At 56.6% G+C, this 19,969-nt stretch overlaps 1 protein-coding gene and 1 long non-coding RNA gene across 7 annotated transcripts in view; one reads left to right on the top strand and one right to left on the bottom strand.

Annotated features, from left to right (window-relative positions):
• SHROOM2 (shroom family member 2) overlaps window positions 1–17,124 on the bottom strand; it is a 94,593-nt gene extending 77,469 nt beyond the window's left edge. For all 5 annotated transcript variants that reach the window (XM_037027730.1, XM_037027732.1, XM_037027733.1 and 2 more), the window contains exon 1: window positions 16,767–17,124. In XM_037027730.1, coding sequence (XP_036883625.1) covers window positions 16,767–16,931 — 165 coding nt within the window. In that variant the 5' untranslated portion in view covers window positions 16,932–17,124. The remainder of the gene's footprint in view (window positions 1–16,766) is intronic.
• On the top strand, window positions 15,915–18,817 carry LOC118974347 (uncharacterized). Of its 2 annotated transcripts, none has more exons than XR_005063877.1 (2): window positions 15,915–16,217; window positions 18,168–18,817. It is a non-coding gene; the product is annotated as an uncharacterized LOC118974347 (long non-coding RNA). The 2 variants fall into 2 exon arrangements; XR_005063878.1 differs by lacking the exon at window positions 15,915–16,217 and adding an exon at window positions 17,251–17,496.
• Window positions 18,818–19,969: the final 1,152 nt, after the last annotated feature.

Below are 19,969 nucleotides of genomic sequence, written 5' to 3'. Positions count from 1 at the left end.
GTCTTTTAAGCCACTGCAAGCATGCACTACTGTTCCATAAACTCCGCAGTGTGACATTCAGGGATGATCTGTCCCAAGGTTCCCTTGCAAGAGAGTGAACTCACGCGTAAGTGAAATTAGGAAACTCCACGACTCTGTGACCTCTGAACACAACAGACTCCACTCGCAGAGATAAAACGCTGCTGCCCGGCACGACTTCCTCCCCGGTCCTGAGAAGCCCCTCCGCGGGCCACAGGAGCCACCCGGCTGGCCGGCCGTGGATTGCAGCATGATGCCCGCACACCCCAGGTGCTGACCCACAGCAGGGCGGGCAGGCGCGGAGCGGGGGCGGGGGCGGGGGCGGGGGCGGGGGGGGGGTCCTACTGGAGAAGAACCACCCCGCTAAGCGGCCCCGCCCAGCTCAGACGCTGCACAGTTCCCAGGGCAGGAGGCGTGTGTGCTGGAAACTGCGCCGCCTAGTGGGGCACGGATCGCGCACCGGCACGCCCACACCCAGAGCGCCCCCAACAGCCTTCCCTGTGGTGCCGGGGACTGTGGAGGGTGAGGGAAGCTGTCTGCGCGGTGTGCAAATGCGTTATTCCTAGGGGGTGGGAGAACCACTGGAAGATTTCTAGCTTGACGTATGTATACCAAATTATATGGTCTTTCTTACTAGAAAGCAATGAGCCTTGAACGTGTTAACAGTTGAGCCGCCCTGGCTGGTGTGGCTCAGTGGACTGAGCACCAACCAGCCTGCGAGCCAAATGGTCCTGGGTTCGATTCCCAGTCAGGGCATCGTGCCTGGGTTGCAGGCCCGGTCCCCAATAAGGGGCACAAGAGAGGCAGCCACACATTGATGTTTCTTTCCCTATCTCACTCCCTTACCAACTCTGTCTAAAAATAAATAAATAAAATCCATAAAAAAATTTTCAATTTCAAAATAAAAATTGTATTAAACAGTTGAATTTAAAACATTTCAGGGGAAACCGAGATTGTACTAACCCCTCCCTCACTTAAAACCTACACGCTACTTCTCCCTTTAAATCTGAAACACGACTTCACGATCACCACCCAAACCAAAACAAAGCAATAAACAAGAGCACCTTTGTACAATCCTCCCCCTTTCTGAGAAGAGTAACGCATGCCTGATGGAGTTTTAAGGCACGTCATACACTTCCACATGAATTAAAGGCATGACTACAAAAATAAAAGGTAATTGCTTATGAGGACAATTCGAATACGACCTGAGGATGATTAATAACAAGAAATTCTCGAGAACACGGAAAAGATCTATTTGATTACACAACCGGTTTTTATTCCAGAGTGGAGTCAATTTGGCAGGAGCCACATAACCAGAATGGTTATGAATCCGTAAAAAATTGGGTGACTCACTTGATGAGTTACAGTCTCGTGGTGATTAATACATTTATATTGGGATACAGCTAGGGGCTGAATTACAAGGCCAAGCCCGGCCTTCAATGCTGCTATTGTACCTGGGGCCCCAAAACTGTTTAATATTCACTCTGCCTCCCAGTTGGTCTGAACTTGAAATTACCGTCTCCTCTATTTAGGCCTGCAGCTACCTGGTCACTTCCTCGCCTACTGAAATCATAATGGAGACACACTCTGTCCACCAGAAAGAGCAGGCTGCGTGCTACTTTCTTTCAAAAAAAGGAAAAAGACTCTCTCATCTTCCCTTCCAGAGAAGCCTGGCCAGCCTCCCTCCTGCGTTTGCATGGGGCGTCCTTACTTGACTCCTGTTTGAACTGCTTCCTTTAGGAGCAGTAGAACAGAGCACAGAAAACACACGAATAGGAGCGAGCCGAGCCGAGTGTATGTCAGGACGGCGGGGAAGGACCGGGACCCAGGGGGGCCACCCCAGCACACCTGCTCCGCTTGGCCCTGAGCAGGCGGGTCAAGACCGGCACCTGCCCCTTAACCAAATGCAGCTGGGCACAGGGAGACCTGGGGGTGCCCTGGACACACCCGTTCCCTGCACAGAACTTTTTGGAGGCGCCCTACACACTGTCCCAGCTGGGGCCCCATCCCTGCTCAGCCCTGAACTCCATGGGGTGAGTGGGACAGGAGAGGCAGCAGCACCCACAGCCACACCCCTAGCTCGAGTGCCTTCTGCAGCATCCCCCAGGTGCACGTCAGGGGGACCTCCTGTGCCTCTGGGGGACCGCCCAGGTGCGTTGACTTCATCCCCACCAGCAGCCTGAGGCTCCCCGATTCCTCTGCAGCCCTGTACCCATCGGCCCTTTTGCTTCCACAGAGATCCCCGCCAGCACCTCCTGCCCACCCCACCACCTGCAGGAAAGCGGTTCCCCCAGCGTAGGGGCCCTTGCAGCCACCGGGGTGATGCTCCCTGAAGACCAGGCACTGACTCTTCCCACAGGTGTCTGCCCGGGGTGGGGCCCAGCACCAACACAGCCGGGTCCCTGTGCCCTGCATGAGGGCCATGGTGGCGGAACTGCCCAGAGGACCGGACCTGCGAGGGAAGGGGCCTTCCTGGTCGGCCTCTTCTCGGCCAGATCTTGGCAACTCACAAACCAGGCTGACCTCCTGGACCCATTTCCTGTCATCAAGTCCCAGCTGCAGGAGGTGTCCCTCACTTTCCTGCAATGCACCATCTCCAGGGCCCAGCTCAGCAGTTTTCAGAACCCTCAGCGTGGTGTGACCAGACCGTTATATAGTTCCAGAACACTGGGAGCGCCCAAAAAACCCGTGCCCACTAGGAGAGTCCTCCTCCATCTCTCCCCGCCGGCCCCCCGCCCCCGGCAACACCCCCCGTCTGCAATCCATCCCCACCCACTTACCGGTGCTGGGCACCCAATATCCAGGGGGTCGCACAGCCCCGTTCTCCACCTGTTTTCACCGCAAATACTAAATGCGCGCCAGCAAATGTGCTGGTGCGCCCTATAGCCCAAGGGCATACTTTTCTTTCTAATATTTAAAATTGATTTTACGAGACAGGAAGGGAGAAAGGCACGGAGAGGAACACTGATGTGAGAGAAGAAACTGACCATGTGCCTACCATACACAGCCCTGCCGGGGACCGAACCCGCAACCTGTGGGTGTGTAAGACAGTGTCTGAGACGACACTCCAACCGAGCCACCCAACCAGGGCCACAGGGGCTGCATTTCAAAAAGCAAGAACTTCCATTTTAAAAAGCAAGAAGTTCATGAGCCCTGGCTCTGGTGTGGCTCAGTGGATTGAGTGCCAGCCTGAGAAACGACAAGTCCCCGGTTCAATTCCCAGTCAGGGCACATGCCTGGGTTGTGGGCCAGGCCCCCAGTAGGGGGCGCCTCTCCCTTTCTCCCTTCCCCCTCTAAAAGTAAATAAGTAAAATCTTAAAAACAAATAGTCTCTTTTAAAAAAGAAACAGATGAAATTAATTTTCATAAAACTTTTTTTATTTAACCCAAAAGGGCCAAAATAGTATCATTTCAACAGGTAATCAACCTAAAGGAATTACTAATGAAAAACTTTGCAGCACCCTTGTCTTCAGACTAAGTCTGCAGTCCAGTGTGTATTTCCACTTGCCAGGCATCTCATTTGGGACAAGTGGCTGGCCAAGGGACGGTGCAGGCCTAAAGGATCGAGGCGAGGGCGAGGACACCGGAGACAGAGTTGAGCAACAGGAGCTGACCGACGGAGAGCCTCGAATACCCGGGCGAAGCGTTCGACGAGCCGTCCCTGAGGTTACGATTCCTGACACGCAAGCTCAAGCCCGCTGTGGCCGTGCACACGAGCCATACCGCAGACAGGACATCCCGGGAGTGAGAAAGAAGCCACAAACACCAGACACTTGTCCCTTGGGGGTCCGCTGGCTGCAAACGCTCAGGGAGACAGAGACGTAAGGACGAGTCCATACCTGGGGCTAGACCTGTGCCCAGGAGAGGGCAATGCAGGGGAGTTCAAGAAGGTGAGGCAGAGGGATGGGTGAATGGACACCACCTGGATCCCTCCGAGTTTGCAGGGCCGTGCCTGAGGCTCGGGAAGGCAGGCAGGGACTCAACCTCAGTACGCACACACTCGGTCTGTCCAGGGAGCTCCAGGGACCCCACAGACCCGAGAGGAGAGAGAAGGGCCGCAGCACCCTCGAGAAAACCCACACTGCAGCAGCTGGCAAAGGGAATAAAGAGCCCGCGGAGAGACATAGGCGCGCACGATGCCTGTCCAGGAGACAGACACTCCATTTTCAGGGGCCAGTACCCCCAGGGGTCATTGAGGAAAAGCAAACCCAACTCCTCCTGTCCCAGGACACCAGGAGCAGCCCCTCAGTCACCAGCAGACAAGAACTTCCCTCCGTGGGTAAAATTCCACCACCAGGCACCCCACTGGGAGGGTCCGAAGGCTTCCTTCCACGGCATCACCCCCTGGACATGGGGAAGGAGCTGGAAACAGGGCCACCCCGCCCCCGCCCCCACCCCCAGCCCCGTACCCCGTCCTGGTGGCATCGGCTGTGTGAGATTTGTGCGGTCGAAGGCGCACCGGATCAAGCTGATTCGGGCAGCGGCTGGCCTGTCTTCACAAGTCCAGATGCTTCCTGAGCAAGCTTGCATTCAAGACCCACAGCGCGCCTTCGCGAAGGGAAATGAGACGCCGGCCGCGCCGACCGTCAGGAGCGCCCGTGGTTTACGCACTGAGCGTACACTGACCGATAGATAGAAGGGAGGCCGTTTTCCAGAAGTGGCAGCGCTGTTTGCTTTTTATAGCCCTGCCCAGAAAAAGCTGAATGATAAAACGCAACGACACGAAACATGTCGCTTTGTACATTCCAAGTGATAGTCAGGAAACTAAGCTCCCTTTCAGTGATCAGCCAGCTGCTTCCAAAGAGTGCCTGCAAAGTCATTCTTTTTAAAATGTTTTTATTTTAGAGAGGAGAACGCAGGGAGAGGAACGTGCACGTGAGAGAGAAACATCGACGGTTGCCTTCCGCACGCCTCCCGACCAGGGACGAAGAGCGTCACCCAGGCAAGTGTGCCAACCGGGAATCAAACCCAGGACCTTTCCGTTTGGGGGACTGCGCCCTACCCACTGAACCACACTGCCTGGGGCAGCAATGTAACTCTTAGGAGAATTTACCTTCAACCTGGCTACATAGCTCAGTGGGCTAGAGCATCGTCCCAATACACCAAGGTGGTGGGTTCAATCCCTGGTCAGGGCACAAACAAGAGTCAACCAATGAATGGATCAATCAGCAGAACAGCAAATCGATGTTTCTCTCCCTCTCTCTTTCTCAAATTACTATCAATAAAAACGAGAGAATTACCCTGAAGCAATGAATAATTACATCTATGTTTAATATATGGTATGAAGCAAAGAACTCCACAGAGAGAGGGGGAAATCAACATAGCTATACTCCCAGAAATAATATTATTCTGTTTTCAGCACTTTTTTCCTTTATTTTCACTTTTTTCCCAAGACAGTTTTAGTGTTTCTGCAACAAGAAAAAACAGGATCCCCATACGTACAAATTGACAAGCCTGTGTACAATTAGCCCAGAGAAACATCACAGTGCTTACAAACGTACAAACATCCACCCAGTGAACACAGACACAAGCAGAATTTCCTCGGCTGCAGCGTTTTCAAGCCACAGGCAAAGAAGTACCTTCCTGTCCAGGGGGCTACCACGCCCAGGCTCCAGGCACCCTCCCCCACTCCCCCGCCCCCACCGCTGAGGACCCCAACGCCAACCCCACCTTCCTCTCCCCTTCTTGGTCTAAATCCATGTGTCCCCATGCTCTGGCCCCCAAGGGGGACAACAGTCTGCCAGAAAACATTAGTAGCTCATTCACCCGACACAGGCAGCCCCTTTCATGAATGAGGACGGACCGTGTGACCCTCCCAGGCCGCAACTCCTGGGCTCCGACCCAGGCGGCGAACGAAGGGGCAGGCGACCGGGAAGGTCCCGCCCCCACATCACCCCAGCCGCTGGCACCCAGCCTCCTGGCCTCGCTCGCCCTCGGTGCAGGCCCTCGGCCTGGCCAGGGGTGGCGTGGGGGAGCGCTCTGTGCCTGCTGCCCCAGCTCTCAGAGCTGCCAGGCAACTCCTCTGCAGGGAGGGGCAGAGCAAAAGCGGGGGAACATCCCATTAGGAGCTGAGAGGAAAAGCTCACGGGGAAGGAAGCCAACGCTCGGGGCGTGTGGGGCTCGTTCTGGAGCCGTCGGCTGGGCGCTACCTAGACGCTCAGCCCCGAGGAGCTGCGCCCACGAAGGAACGAGGCACGGCACCCTGTATGGGTGGTATGGGCACGTTAAACGCTGCACATTGAGTCTCTTCAAGCTAAGCGTATCTGCAAACGCAAAACACATTTCCCTCTAGATCCCATCTGTTGGAATAGGCCCCGCTCTTACAGCAAATAATGCAAGAACCGGGTCACCCCCCCAAACACGGCGGAGGTTTAGTTCACTTGTTGCGCATGGAACGGTACTCCTAGGAGGGGCCCTGGTGTCATTCAGGCACAGGGGACCAGGGGCGGTCCTCGAGCCCTCTTCCAGACCACCCCGCAGAGCAGGGCAACCCTCACTCCCAAGTTCACCTGATTGGCCAGAGCCGTCACATGGCCATACCTAACTGCCAGGGAAGCTGGGAAATGTAGTCCGACCGCGTGTCCACAAGGAAGAGGACAGGTGCAGGGACCTCTCCCACGCAGGGCGGGTCCAACTCTAAGCCTGGGAGACCTCCTAATATTTAACCTGATCTGAGTTCGTCTGAAAGAGCTATCCTTCACTACTACTATAAAAAGGAAAAACAGTATTATAAAAAGTTAACGGGGGCGGGGTGGGGAGAAAGGAGGAAAGAATCATTCCAGTGGGCAGGAAATAGCACAGCGAATGTACTGCTGGACAAGACATGTACTTTAACTCAATGCTTTCTTTCAAGTGCGTACTCAATGGTCACAATCAGCAACAGAGTCCCCAGCACGCGCATTAACATGTTCCCATACAACAACCAGCCTAAATTCTTTATATATTGGTGGCCCCATACAATGCCGTTATTTCCAGCGTCCCAAATTCTTTTATTTATTTATCTATTTATTTATTTATTTGTGTTTGTTTGTTTGTTTTTAGAGGGGAAGGAGAGAGGGAGAGAAACATCAATGTATGGTTGCCTTTTGTGCATCCCCTGCTGGTAGTTAGCCTGCAAGGAACCGGCGTGCAACCCAGGCATGTGCCCTGACTGGGAATCGAACCACGATCCAAATTCTTAATGAAGCAGGGTTATATAAGGAAGTGGGGGAAGGCAGAGGAGAGAAGACATTTAATTCACTAGGGCAAGCTTCCGCAGAACCTCCTTTAATCCCCATGTTAATATAGCAAAATGGGAATGATTCTCGTGTGACAGCCCGAAGGATGAAGGATTAGAAACGCTTCCGGACAAAGGGCAAGATCCAACCACGTCCACGAGCACCTCCACTCCAAACCGGAACCGCCGTGGCCAGAGTAGGGGCGGGTGACCGACCCCTCTCACCCCCCTGGACAAAGTAGGGCTCCTCCAAACTGGCAGAGGTCCCTGAAACCTCGCCTCACCTTTCAGATCTGCCGACACCAGACACTTACCTTCAGTCGGGGAAAATGATGGCGGGCAAGGGCACGGGCGGCGGGGAAGAAACACCCAACGCTACGGCCTCCGAGGCCTCCTGGGAGGCCCTCTCTCCCTGCACGCCACCTCCACAGACAGCTGCACCACCCACTTTTAACGACCTGCAGCAGCAAGGACACGGGACACTGGAGACAGCCTCCAACGGGGAAGAGAGAAGCCAGAGCAAACAAAACGCAGCAGAGCTCAGCACTGGAATCCACGCAGGAAAACAGTAAAAACAACCACCACGACGCCATATCCTCAACGACAGGAAACAAGAACCACGAAACACGATCCATCTGGTATCGACAAGCCACCATCGAGGACAACAAAAAGTTCGGAGGCTGCAAACACCCAAGAGCACAGATTTCAAACCCAATGGAAAAACTGGAAGATAAAGTTGCACCAAAGTCCCCTGGGAGCACGAAAATACAAAGAAATGAAAACATCCGATGGAAGAGCTGAGAGCTAGGTCAAAGGGTCAAGAAACAGAAAGGCCGGCCCTGGCTGGTATGGCTCAGTAGGTTGAGCACCGGCCTGTGAAACCAAAGGGTCAGGGGTTCAATTCCCAGTCAGGGCACGAGCCTGGGTTGTGGGCCTGGTCCCTGGAAGGAGGCGAGAGAGAGGCCACCACTCACTGATGTATCTCTCCCTCCCTTTCTTCCTCCTCTCCCTTCTCTCTAAAAATAAATAAATAAAGCCTTTTTACGAAGATAAACCCTCTTCTAACCAAAATGATGATGTAAGTACACATGGGCAGTGTGGGAACCCAAGGAAGGGGCCTGGGTAGTTAGCTGGTGGGAAGGAGGTGTGGGGGCGGGGAGTCTGAATCCCCGTCTGCTACAGCAGGAAGTCACCAGTTACTTCCAAAGAGAGCAAACAAACGGAGCAGCAAGGCAGAAGGTGAGCAAAGGCCAAGAGAAATCGGCTACAAAGTTTCAATGGCTGTCTCCAGGGAACAGGAAATGAGCTGGTGCGCTGACAACGAGCCCGAGGAACTGTCTGATTATTTAAACTGCCCGGGAACCACTCCGATAAAAACAAAAGCTCAAAAAGATACTGACATTTTGTCCCTGCCCTTCTAGGGCAAAGGAAAAATGTTGACCTGAACCCTCGCAGACCCTCCCCCGCCTGGGCTGAGGTTGACCTTCACACTTCGCCTTTGATCTCAGTCTCCTCGGCCCAAAAGAAAGATAATCTTCGAAACTTTCCCTCTCGTCCCCACCCACCGGAGGCAGCTAAACAGTCCCTACCACTAAATACGCCAGAGATTTAAAAAAGAAAGAAAAAACAGACAGACAAAACAAACCAAAAAACAGCCCAGGTCAAAAATGATACTTTTGCTTTGCACTTTAGAACATGCTGGCTTTCCAGAACAACTGGATTGGTTTGAACCTAAAAGAGGGTTCGTCCAATCACTGTTTGTTTGTTTTAAACAAAACTCTAGTGTCCTTCTACTAAGCTCTGTTCTCCCGGAAAAGAAGCCTTCATTTCACATTTACCGGGTGGAACAGAACCGGATCTACCGCAGGAGAATGCGAACTGGCAGGCGGCTCGGGGAAGGTAACGGGGAAACAACTCCTCCAGGACATTACCCCCTTTGTTAGGCACTGGCCATTATTTTTTAAAAAGGCCAAAGACCCGTGACCCCTGTGACTCAGCTGGTTGGGCATCGTCCCAGAAAGTGAAAGGTGGCTGGTTCGATTCCCAGTCCCGGCACTTGCCTTGGGCAGCAGGTTCAGTTGGGGGGGGGGGCGTGGAGGAGAAGCAACCTATTGATGTTTCTCTCCCTCCCTATCTCCCTCTCCTCCCCACCCCCTATAATAAAGAAGTTAGGAAGTAAGTTTTATCTCATTAAAAAAAAACAAAACACATCAGCATACAGCCGCCAGCTCTTCCCCAATCCTTCCTGCAGGGGAAAAGGTGTGTTTGCTCGGGAGAAGGTGTCTTGTGGAATTTCTGCTGCAAGAGCCCCCCCCTCGCCTGGCCACGGGGTGTGAAAGTGAAAGAAGAAAAGACCTGAATAAAACGTCTGTTCAGCCCTGAAATCCTTAAATGATCCTGCCGAATGTTTACACGGTGCCCAGCGTCCAAGAAAAACTCCGCAGAGCCCGGGAGAAAGCCACAAGCCCAGGTCTGTTTGCTTCCTGACACAGAACCCGCCTTGGCCAGGGGACAGCCTCCCAGGGCTGGCCAAACAGAAAGCCGGGGCCCTCGGCGAGCGGGCAGGCATCCCTTTGGCCGTGGAACAGACAGGTGAGTCCAGAAACCCCAGCGGGTCCCGTCGGGGCCGGGTGAAACACTCTTTTCATGGGCCTTTCATTATCATGCTACTCTGCATTTAGCTCTCGGGCAAACCCGGGTGAGGCTCTCCCAAAGACAACTGTCAGGACACGTTCAGAAACACTCAGAACTGAACCCGGGAGAGCAAATTCATCGTGGTGGAGGAGCGAGGTGTGCAGGCGGCGGCTGAACATCAATGGGTGGTTGCCTCTCACACACCCCCGACTGGGTTGCAGGCCAGGTCCCCAGTCGGGCGGGGGGGGGGGGGGGCGGGGGGGTGAGAGGCAACCACCCATTGATGTTCAGCCACCGCCTGCACCTCTCACGGCCCACAAGCTTCTGCATCTACGGATGTTCCGTCCGGCCAAGTCAACGTCTCCGTGAAAGCCTTTTGCACGGGTGGAACCCCCAAGCCCCAGTCTCCCCCAGTGGGACCAGAGACTGCCCGCTGATTCCCCACCCTGCACCCAGCAGCCTGCAGAGCAGCCGGGGCAGAGTTCCCCCCCCCCAGCCAAGGCAGGCACAGGCTGGGCCAGGGCGAGACAGAGATCTGAGTGCCCACTGGCGAGCAGGTTGCCGACGGAAAGGGTCTTGGAGAACAGGAAAGAAAACTCGCCTCTTCCCCCACCCCCTGCCCTGGAATTCTCCTACACCCATGAGCCTTCAGAATCACCCCCATCTGACTGTGGCTGAGAGCACAGCACCCACAGCAGCTGGTTTTGCTGCGTGGCGGGGGCCCGGCCCTCACCACCCGCGCCCCTTATTTCTGCCCGGCCCTGGAAAAGCAGCAGCGCACCTCAGGGCAGGGTCTAAGGCGGGCAGGCGCTCGACCCAGAAATGCAGCGAAACGCCAGAGAGGTCGCCGCTGCCACGTCGGCCCCTTGAGGGCCTGCTCCACGAGGAACACACCCTTCATTCTCCAAACCCTCAGAGATCACCGACAAAGGAGTGGACTCTTGGGAGCACATCTGAGTACATCAGGACAACCTGTCCGGATCAGGGTGTCCCAGTCGCCCATGACACCACGGCCCCCTACAATGAGGCTCCGACTCAAACCTCCAAGGACAGGGCACATCAGGGGGCAATGCCTCCCCCACAACCCCAGGCCGCCCGAGGCCCTTCTGCCACCCACTACCCTCTATCCGGAGACCTGGCCGTGAGTTACACAGCACATTTGCCTCCCGGCCGCGCGACATTGCTTCCCCCACCCCCACGCACCGGGATTCCCTTCCCGTCAAACTAGAAAGAACATGGCAAGACTTTGTCTCCCATGCACCGAAAGGTTTCAACAGTCTGAAGCTCCTGGGATGGTGAGGGGGGGGGGGGGGGGGAGGTCATCCCAGCCCACAGCCCCCTACCTGCTCCAGGACCCCCCAAAGGCACCCAGAAATCGGGCGCAGCCAGACCCCTCTAAGGGTGCCTGAGAGGCTGCTGGCATCCGGAGACACAGGGGAACTCCTCCAAGAAATGCCACGAGGAGGGGCTGGGGCTTCATTCCTTCGGGGGCACAAACATTCCTGAGGCCACAGGGGGCCCGCGGACACCCAGCTGGGGCCCTGAATGCGTCCCTGGAATTCTGGCCCCTAGGCTGACAGTTCAGAAACCAGCCCCCGCCACCCTGCATTCCTCACCCCCATGGAAGTTCCCCTTTCCTGGAGAGACAGAGAGAGGAACAGGCAGACAGAGCAGGGTCTTCTGTGTCTTATCTACTTACAGGTCCAGAGACGTCCCAATGTGAGGGCAGTCCCAGGAATACGAACCAGTGAAAGGCTCAGCAGGACAGGGACAGGGACGTGTCCCTCCCAGAATGGACAAGCAGCCGCTGTCTTTCCTAGGCCTCATCCAACGGCCACCCGCAGTGGCAGCCTGGTGGCACTTTACACAGGTGCTCCAAATGTCGAGAATGCCACTCCGGGGCCCTCGGTGATCCCCTTCCCTTCCCACTAGACCCAGAGAACGCCAGTCCCTACCCAGCAGCGCCACGCCGTCATAAAACTCGGCGCTGGGCAGCTCCTGCTGGATTTCCTCCTTCCAGCGGCAAAAGTGCAGATGAAGCAAGTATTTGTTTGTGTTTGACCAGGTAAATAAAGGCTTTTATCAGGGCTGCAGCCTGGGAAGAAAACAGACAGCCCTAGACGCAGACCCTGGCCATGCCAGGGGTCTCCAACCACAAGCAGGAGATCCTATGAGGCCCACGCACGAGCTTTGCAAGCTGACACCTTCCCAGAGCAAAGGTGGGGGAGCCCGACCCACGGTGAATGCAGTGAGGGCGATGTTGCACCCAGGGCCCCTGGGGCAGTCTAGAGACTTTTTTTGGTGGTCACAGCTGGAGAGGGGATGCCCGTGGGTCGAGGCCGAGGATCCCGCGCAACACCCTACCACCACGCACGGGGCAGCCCCACGCAAAACTGCACAGCCCAGCATGCAGCAGGGTCAGAGTTTAGAAACTGGCATCCAACGGACACGACGGAGTCATTCCAAGTGGCCACGGCAGCCGACCCCACACAAGAGCAGACGGTGCTGAGGGCACAAACTACAGGGATGCCCAAGGTCAAGACCCGGTCCTCAAGTTCCTTCTCCACACCTGCCAGGGTCGGGGCCCAAGGGCACATGTATAAACTGGGCTACAGCACGCCTCCGCCTCCACAGGCCGGGACTGGCGAAGCCCTGCTGGGGCACGCCTTCTAGGTCCAGGGTGTGGGCAGCTCCGAGGGCCGAAATGAGGCCTCCCGGTCAGAACATGAGTGCACCTCTCACACGGGGTCCAGCTCCCTCGAGGTCGGTGGCTGTTACACCGGAACTGCGTGGGGCAGGACCTCAGGGCTAAAGATTGTATTTCTTTACCTCTAGAAAGAGGGGAAGGGAGGGAGAAACAGCGGGAGACAAACATCCATCAGTTGCTCTCAACCAGGAGACCTGGCCCACAACCCAAGAATGTGCCTGCCGGGGATTCGAACCTTCGGTGTGCAGGGCTGACACGCAACCAACCCACTGAGCCACGCCAGCCAGGGCTAATCACAGACTTTTGTAAATGCACAGTAGTATCTCAAGCCCTGGTCAGGTGGCCCAGGCTGCCCGAAGCGACACTCCATGCCCCAAGAGGTTGCGAGTTCAATTCCCACCTGGGGCACGTGCCTAGGTCACGGGTTTGATCCCAGCAGGGTTGCCCTCAAAAGGCAACCAATCGACGTTTCTCTCTCATACTTCACTCTGTCTTTCTGTCTCTCCCGCCCCCTCTCTGTAGCACCAGTAAACATATCCTCGGCTGACCGTTAAAAAAACATGTGCAAAATCAATCAGAACAATCACTACCTCACAAACCCTGAAGATTTTTCTGGAGCGGTAAGGAAAGAAAAGATGAGAAGCTGGGATTAACCCAAATTCTGGTGGTGAAAAAGTCTCCCGCAGTCTCCATCACTCACATAGCCCATGTCCATGTGTGACGTGGTTCCAAGTAGACACATTCTGTTCCATCCTTTTCTACCCACAAGATTGTTTGGTACCGGCCGTTGCGCCGTAAGCAAGTATCACTAATAACCCATCCAGAAGAAGCGACAGGTATGTGAATAATATGGGCCCTACCATGCAGGGCGGACGTGTGTGTGCACTTATAACTGTGCAGGAAAACTCAGAAAGAACTCCCACACTGTTCTGAAGCCTCCGCCGTGGATGGAGCCCCAGCCTGAGAACTGAAAGGTCGCCGGTTCGGTTCCTGGTCCCGGCCCATGCCTGGGTGGGAGGGCACACAAGAGGCCACCAACTGATACATCGCTTGCACATCGATGTTTCTCCCCCTCTCTCAAAATAAATAAAAGAAGCAGCAGTCCCGTGTACTAAAAAAAAAAAAAGGCATTTTAAGGGAGCGACATTATGAGCATCGAGGAGAAGACTCAAACACGTTTTATTCCGCAGAATCCTGAAACGCAATCCGGAAAGGCTGTGTGCATATGCCGCTACTAGCCCGGCCACAGGAACTTCCCCCCAAATACCTCAGCAGCTACCATGGGGGCCAACCCACAGGCCAAATCAGGAGCAAACTGCCTCAGATGGACCGGCCCCATCCCAAAGGCCCGGGGCTGTTCCACCTTCAGTTTCTAGAATGGGGGGGGCCCCCTGGACAGGGAGAATGGGAACCCACTCTGGACTTTTTAGAACTTGGGGTACCTGCCACCGGATGGGTGCTGGACTTATCAGGGTGATCGATTGGTAAGTTAGGGAAACATCTAATCACTAACTTGTACACCCGGAACACACAAAGTACTGAATGTCAACTGTAATTCAAAATCTAATAGACTATTAGGCAAAAAAATCTCTTTCAGATTTTATATATTTACTTTAAGAAAGAGGGGAAGGGAGGGAGAAAGAGAGGGAGAGAAACATCCGTGTGTGGTTGCCTCTCACACGCCCCCGACTGGGGACCTGGCCTGCAACCCAGGCAATGTGGCCTGACTGGGAATCGAACCCTTTGGCTCGCCGGCTGGTGCTCAACCCACGGAGGCACACCAGCCGGGGCGCAAAAATTTTTTTAAAAAAGAGGTGGGCCATGTCCCATGTGGCTCAGTGGGTTGGTGGTCACCCTGCAAAGCCAAAGGTCACTGCTTTGCTTCCCAGTCCGGGCACATGCCAGGGTCACGGTTGGTTCCAGCTTCCGAACTCCGCCTGGGGGGTACGTCTTGTCCACTTTGGAGCGCACTGGAGAAGCCACCCATCCATGTGTCTGTCTCACATTGGTATGTTCCTCCCTCGCTTTTCTCTCCCTTTCCCCTCTGTGAAAATAAATAAAATCTTTTAAAAAAAGAACTTGGGGTCCGTATACAAACGAGGAGGTGCTTTGGGGTCCCTTTACCCAGCTTCTGGTTAAAACAACTATTTTTTTTTTTTTTTAGAAAGAGGAAGGGAGAAAGCAACATCAATGTGTTGCTCCACTGATTAACGCATTCATCGGTCAGTTCCTGTGTGTGCCCTAGCCAGGGATCAAACCCACAACCTTGGTTTATGGGGACAGCACCCTAAGCCACTCGGCTAGGCCTAAAACAACCCCATTTTAAAGTGACTTCCAGCTTCGTCACCCTGTGTAAAGGCCAACGAGCAAGGCCTTCCCTTAAATCACGTATTACGACATATTCCACCGGCTACCAAGGCAAGCATGAAAAAGATGCACCTTGAGGCAAGAGCAGCTTTCCAGTCGAGAGCACACAAAACAGACTTCGTTGTTGTATTACCATTTATTTTCATCACTTTTTCAAATATTTTATTTATCTTTAGAGAGAGAGGAAAGAAAGGAGAGAGGGACAGACACATCAATGTGTGGTTGCCTCTCCCGTGCCCCCTAGCTGGGACCTGGCCCACAACCCAGGAATATGCCCCGACTGGGAATCGAACCAGCAGCCCTTTGGTTCACAGTCCAGTGCTCAGTCCCCTGAGCCACACCAGCCAGGGCCTGTATTTATTAACTATGGCATTGTTCTCTACTCAAAACAAGAGTGAATGGTGTGTGCATCTTTTAAAAAGTGACATGAAATACTAAAAAGTCTGAGTGCCTTTAGCACTCAGATGGTACAAGTTCAACCCAACAGGTGTTGAACTTGTACCGTCCGAAATGCGCGCCCGGAAAGCCTTTACTGAGAGGGCACAGGCCAAAGACGCTGTAACACACCCCTGTGCGGGAAGCTGCCCCTGCTGGGCACTACAATGACCGCCCACCCTCTTTTCAAAGAAAACCCAGGCCAACGTGAAGCCAGGGCCCACCTACCCAATCCTCCCCTCCACACCGCTAGTTCGGTGAGCAGAAGAAAAAACGAGGGAAAAGAGAGAGGAGAAAGGTGGGGCGTCACAGCCTCTGCTTTCTGAATGACAAAAGCCACCCTCACTTCCCCAATTCAGCACCGCAGGGGTGGGTCTGGAGTCGCCAGATTTCTTCCCGGGGCGGCCGAGCAGGAAAGCAGAGAACACCGGTAGGTCACCTTCAAACGCTTCCCGTCGCCAAGACTTGTTTCCATTTTAAAGGGACCTTTGTCCCTGGCCGTGATCCGGCCCAACCCTTCCCGAAGGGACGGCCCAATCCACACTTTTTAAGCCGAAGTTAACCCAGACGGGAGATGGGTAAAGTTGGCGCGTATTTCCAGGTTGGTACCCGGGTGCCGCTGGCCCGTGCCAAGGGCGGATCGTTCGGTTTCCCGACCAGAGAACTCCGTTCTAAAAGTGCCCCTCTTATCCCCCACATTTGCAGAAACACGCTGGCGGTGGGGCACAGTAAGGCATTTCTCCTCCGGTTGGAGTTCACACTGCACTCGGACAAAGGCGGCCGAGGAAGTTCCTGCGCGCCGGCTCAGGTCTCGGAGAGCCGCGGAACCGGGAGCCGAAAGTCAGTAAATATTGATGGGCTGATGGGAATCGAGACGCCGCGCTGGCAGCAGCGGCTGCTGCTCCGCGTTTCCCGGGGCCAAGGGCGCAGGTCCGAGGGGTGCAGGGGCAAACGCCGGTGGCCCGGTTCTGTCCGCCCCTGGGCACCTGGGGGCGCTTCGGCCGGACCTCGGGGCAGCCCCACAGGTGCGCGCCACCGCCACCGCCGCCGCCGCCACCGGCGAGGCTCGCAGTGACAAGAGACCCTGCCGGGCCCCTTCCCGGAGGGGGGAGGGGAGGGGACCCGGAACAGAAGCCATTTAAACTCTCCGCGGCGCCGGGAGCCAGCGGGGCTGGAAGCCGCCACAGAGCGGCGGGAGTGGCGCCCGGGCCACACGCCCGTGCGAGTCCCGGAGCCCCGCTCCCCACGGCCAATCCGAGCACACGCGCGCCCTGGAGCCGGGGGTGGGGGGGCGCGATCGCGCCGCTCCCTCCGCTGCCCCCACCCCTTCCGAGCCCCCCGCCCGACCGCCTGCGGGCTGTCACCGTGCGGGTCTCGCGGTCGCCTCACCTTGGTGATGACCAGCGGCTCGCCGTGCTCGCGGCCGCCCTTCAGGGTGAAGCCCCACGGGGCGCCGCCGTTCAGCTGCACCTCCACCAGGCGCCCGCCGTCGGCCGTCCGCACCTCGGCCTCGGCCGGGCGCTCGGGCCGCGCGCGGGGCTCGGCGCCCTCCATGGCGCGGGACGCGCGGGCTGCGCGGCTCCTCAGCCCCCCGGGCCCGCCCGGCCCGCGCCCATGCACTCGGGGAGCCCCGCCTGGCCGTGGGCGAGGAGGCTCCGAGCGCCCTCCCTGCCTCCAGCCACAGGCGAACTTGCGCTGCAACTTGAGAGGAAAGTGCCGGCCGGGCCGGGAGGCAGCCGGGAGGACTGGCGGCGGGAGGGCGGGCCCGGAGGGGGCGGGCCGGCGGGGCGGGGCGGGGCGGAACCGAGAGAAGGGGAGGGCCGGCGCGCAGGGGGCTCGCTTCGCGAGCAGGGGGTGGGGTTCACTTGGGCCGGGCGAGGTACCCGCAGCGGGAGCAGGGCGGGGAGAAGCGCCAAGGCGCGCGCTCGGGGCCCCCCTAGGACCCGGGGTGGGAAGGGGGCGCGCTCAGGGCGCGCGCTGCTCGCCGGGGCCGGGGGGCGCGCGCTCGGGACCGGGGGGCCCGGGTCAGCGGCGCGAGGCACCGCCCCTCCGCAGCAAGCGCCGCCCCCGGAGGCTCTGGGCGCGTCAGCCCGCCTCCCGGGAGACCAGGGCGCGGCAGGTGAGTCGGCGGAAGCGCCCGCGCGAGGCGGACCGGGCGGCGGCCGGAGCCCCCGGCGCCTCCATCTTGGAGCGCGCTGCCGCCTTTGTTGGCGCGGGCCGCGGGCGGCCGCGCAGGTGAGGCCGGAAGCGGACGGGAGCCGCGCGCTGCTGGCCTGTCCCGCTCGCACGCACCTGGCCCCCGGCGAGGGCCCACGCTGCGCCGGCCCCGAGCCCCGACCCGCGGAAAGGGGCGACCCCCGCAGCCAGGACGCCAGCGCTGGACCTGTCCGCAGGAGGGACTGCCCGTCTTTCCATAAACATCCTCCTGCAGCGCCTGGCCCAGGCGAGGAATGGCCTTTGTCGGCCTTTCCGATAGTTAGATTCCAAAAAGTTGGTCCGTCCCAGCCCTGTTCTCACTGTCATGGAATTCCGTCGCTGGGACGTGGTGACCCACGGCGGCATCCCCTAGGAAGGCGAGGTGCTGGTCTGGTAATGACCGAGTGTATGCGGATGCAACGCGTGCCGCCTAGTCCCGCTCCTCTCCAATTTCCGAGAAAGTCTGGACTATAAAGAAACATCTGCCTTGCTAGGCATTGGCACGCTTTGCAAACCCCGAGTTTGTCTGGTTGTTTGCAGCCGTGTGGCTGCACGCTGACACACACCTGTATCTGCCCCCCCCCCCACCTCCAGCAGCTCCATCCGGGGACTGTGAGCAGGCGACGACGCTGGGTGTAGGAGGCAAGGACGGGACGGGACAGCACTGGACAGAGTGTGAGGGGCCCGGGTCCTTGCCGGGGTACAGCCAGGGCGAGCAGTGTGTGAGTCTCTCTTCCGCGGCCAAGTGGCGACCGATCTGCACTGTGTGGTCCGCACTCCGCATCCAGGCAATTGAAACGAGGACGCGCAGACCTGCCTGGCGCCTGCCGTGGCTAAGCCGTGCTTGCCGCCCCGTGAATGCCTTCCAGCCTGCAGTGTCCCGAATGCCTGTAGTTACAGGAATGACGCGATTTTTCTCCCCTGTTTAAACCGAGACTTAAGGAGGGTGTCTCCCTGGAGGAATCCATCTCGAGTGTACCTTGGCTGTGGTGGCCACACGAATCCACACAGACCGATGAAATAGGCACAGAACTAAACAAACACAATCACATACAGGAGTGCGTGTAAATGGAGAATCTGAATAAACTCGGCGCGTTGTATCATTGTATCAATGTTACTCCACTGCTCTGTAATTTTGTAAGATGTTACCGTTGGGAGAGGCAGGCTACAAAGGATGCCCCCGTATTATTTGTGACATCTACATGTGAATCTGTGATCATCTCCAGAGAAAAATTGTCCTTTACGAAGTGGATGCCCATGATAAGCCAAATGATAAAGGACCCCCCCCCCTTATACACACACGTAGAGTTTTGGGAAGTCCCCTGGTCCTGAAAGAGCCACCTGTTCCCATCCACCCTGACGGTAGTGTGGAGTTAAATCCCAGTTCTCCCCCAGGGCTGAAATTCCGGCCACTGGATTCACTAAAGCAGGGACACCAATTTCATGGTCCCTGTCCATGGCAGCCAAATTCGTCTTTAACATTTTGCATTCACTGTGTAATCACGATCGGATTACCCATCTGTCACGTGAAAGGGTTGTCCTGTTCGTTTCTGAAACGGCAGTGCAAATGTACATTTCATCCGTAACACCACTTTGCTGAGCTTTTTCTTGTAAAGAGTTTATTGATGCGAAGGGAGGGGGAAAGAGACGGAGAGAAACGTCGATGTCTGAGAGATACATTGACCGGTTGTCTCTCCCACATGCCCTACTGAGGACCTGGCCTGCAACCCAGGCATGTGCCCTGACTGGGAATCGAACCGGCCACCTTTTGACTCGCAGGCCGGTGCTCAATCCACTGAGCCACACCAGCTGGGGCTGAGTTGTTTGGTCTGGTTTTTTAAACTTCACATTGGGCATCCCTCTCCACTCTGCATCATTTAACTACGTATAAGACTGTGTGTTGATAAACATGCTGAAAAGGAGTGGCCCCCACCCTGTGCTGCCTGCTGCCCGGTCGATGCCCACCGGTCAGACCCACACCAGCCCTGACATCTGGAAGTGCACGGCGGACCACAGCACCTGCGCTGCCTTCGCACCGTGACATCTGCTCATGTCCCTTACCCCATCCCAAGAGCCCGTCGCACATCTTGTGGAAACCTCAACCTCTGAAAGTCCTCCCCGCAGGTAATCAACTTTGGACCCTGACATTGGGACCAGTGTGTCCCATGACATTGGGACCCGTGTGGACTTCTGGAGGTGACCGCTTTCTTTCCAAAGAACTCACAACGCAGCCACAGCTCCCGGGACCGGGATGTTCGCCGGCATCCAGCTGCTGTTCTCTGGGGAGGCCGGGGGGGTGCACTGCTCGCGTGGAGCTTCTCACGCCCGACATGCTCAGCTTTACCGCACGGAGAACCGCGCGGTGGGTACACAGCCTTGGGCACGGGCACAGCAGC

Source organism: Sturnira hondurensis, unplaced genomic scaffold (assembly GCF_014824575.4).
Source record: "Sturnira hondurensis isolate 20B ecotype Veracruz unplaced genomic scaffold, ASM1482457v3 Scaffold0019234, whole genome shotgun sequence".
NCBI classification, from domain to species: Eukaryota; Metazoa; Chordata; class Mammalia; order Chiroptera; family Phyllostomidae; genus Sturnira; species Sturnira hondurensis.
This window is presented reverse-complemented; position numbering and strand designations above follow the sequence as displayed.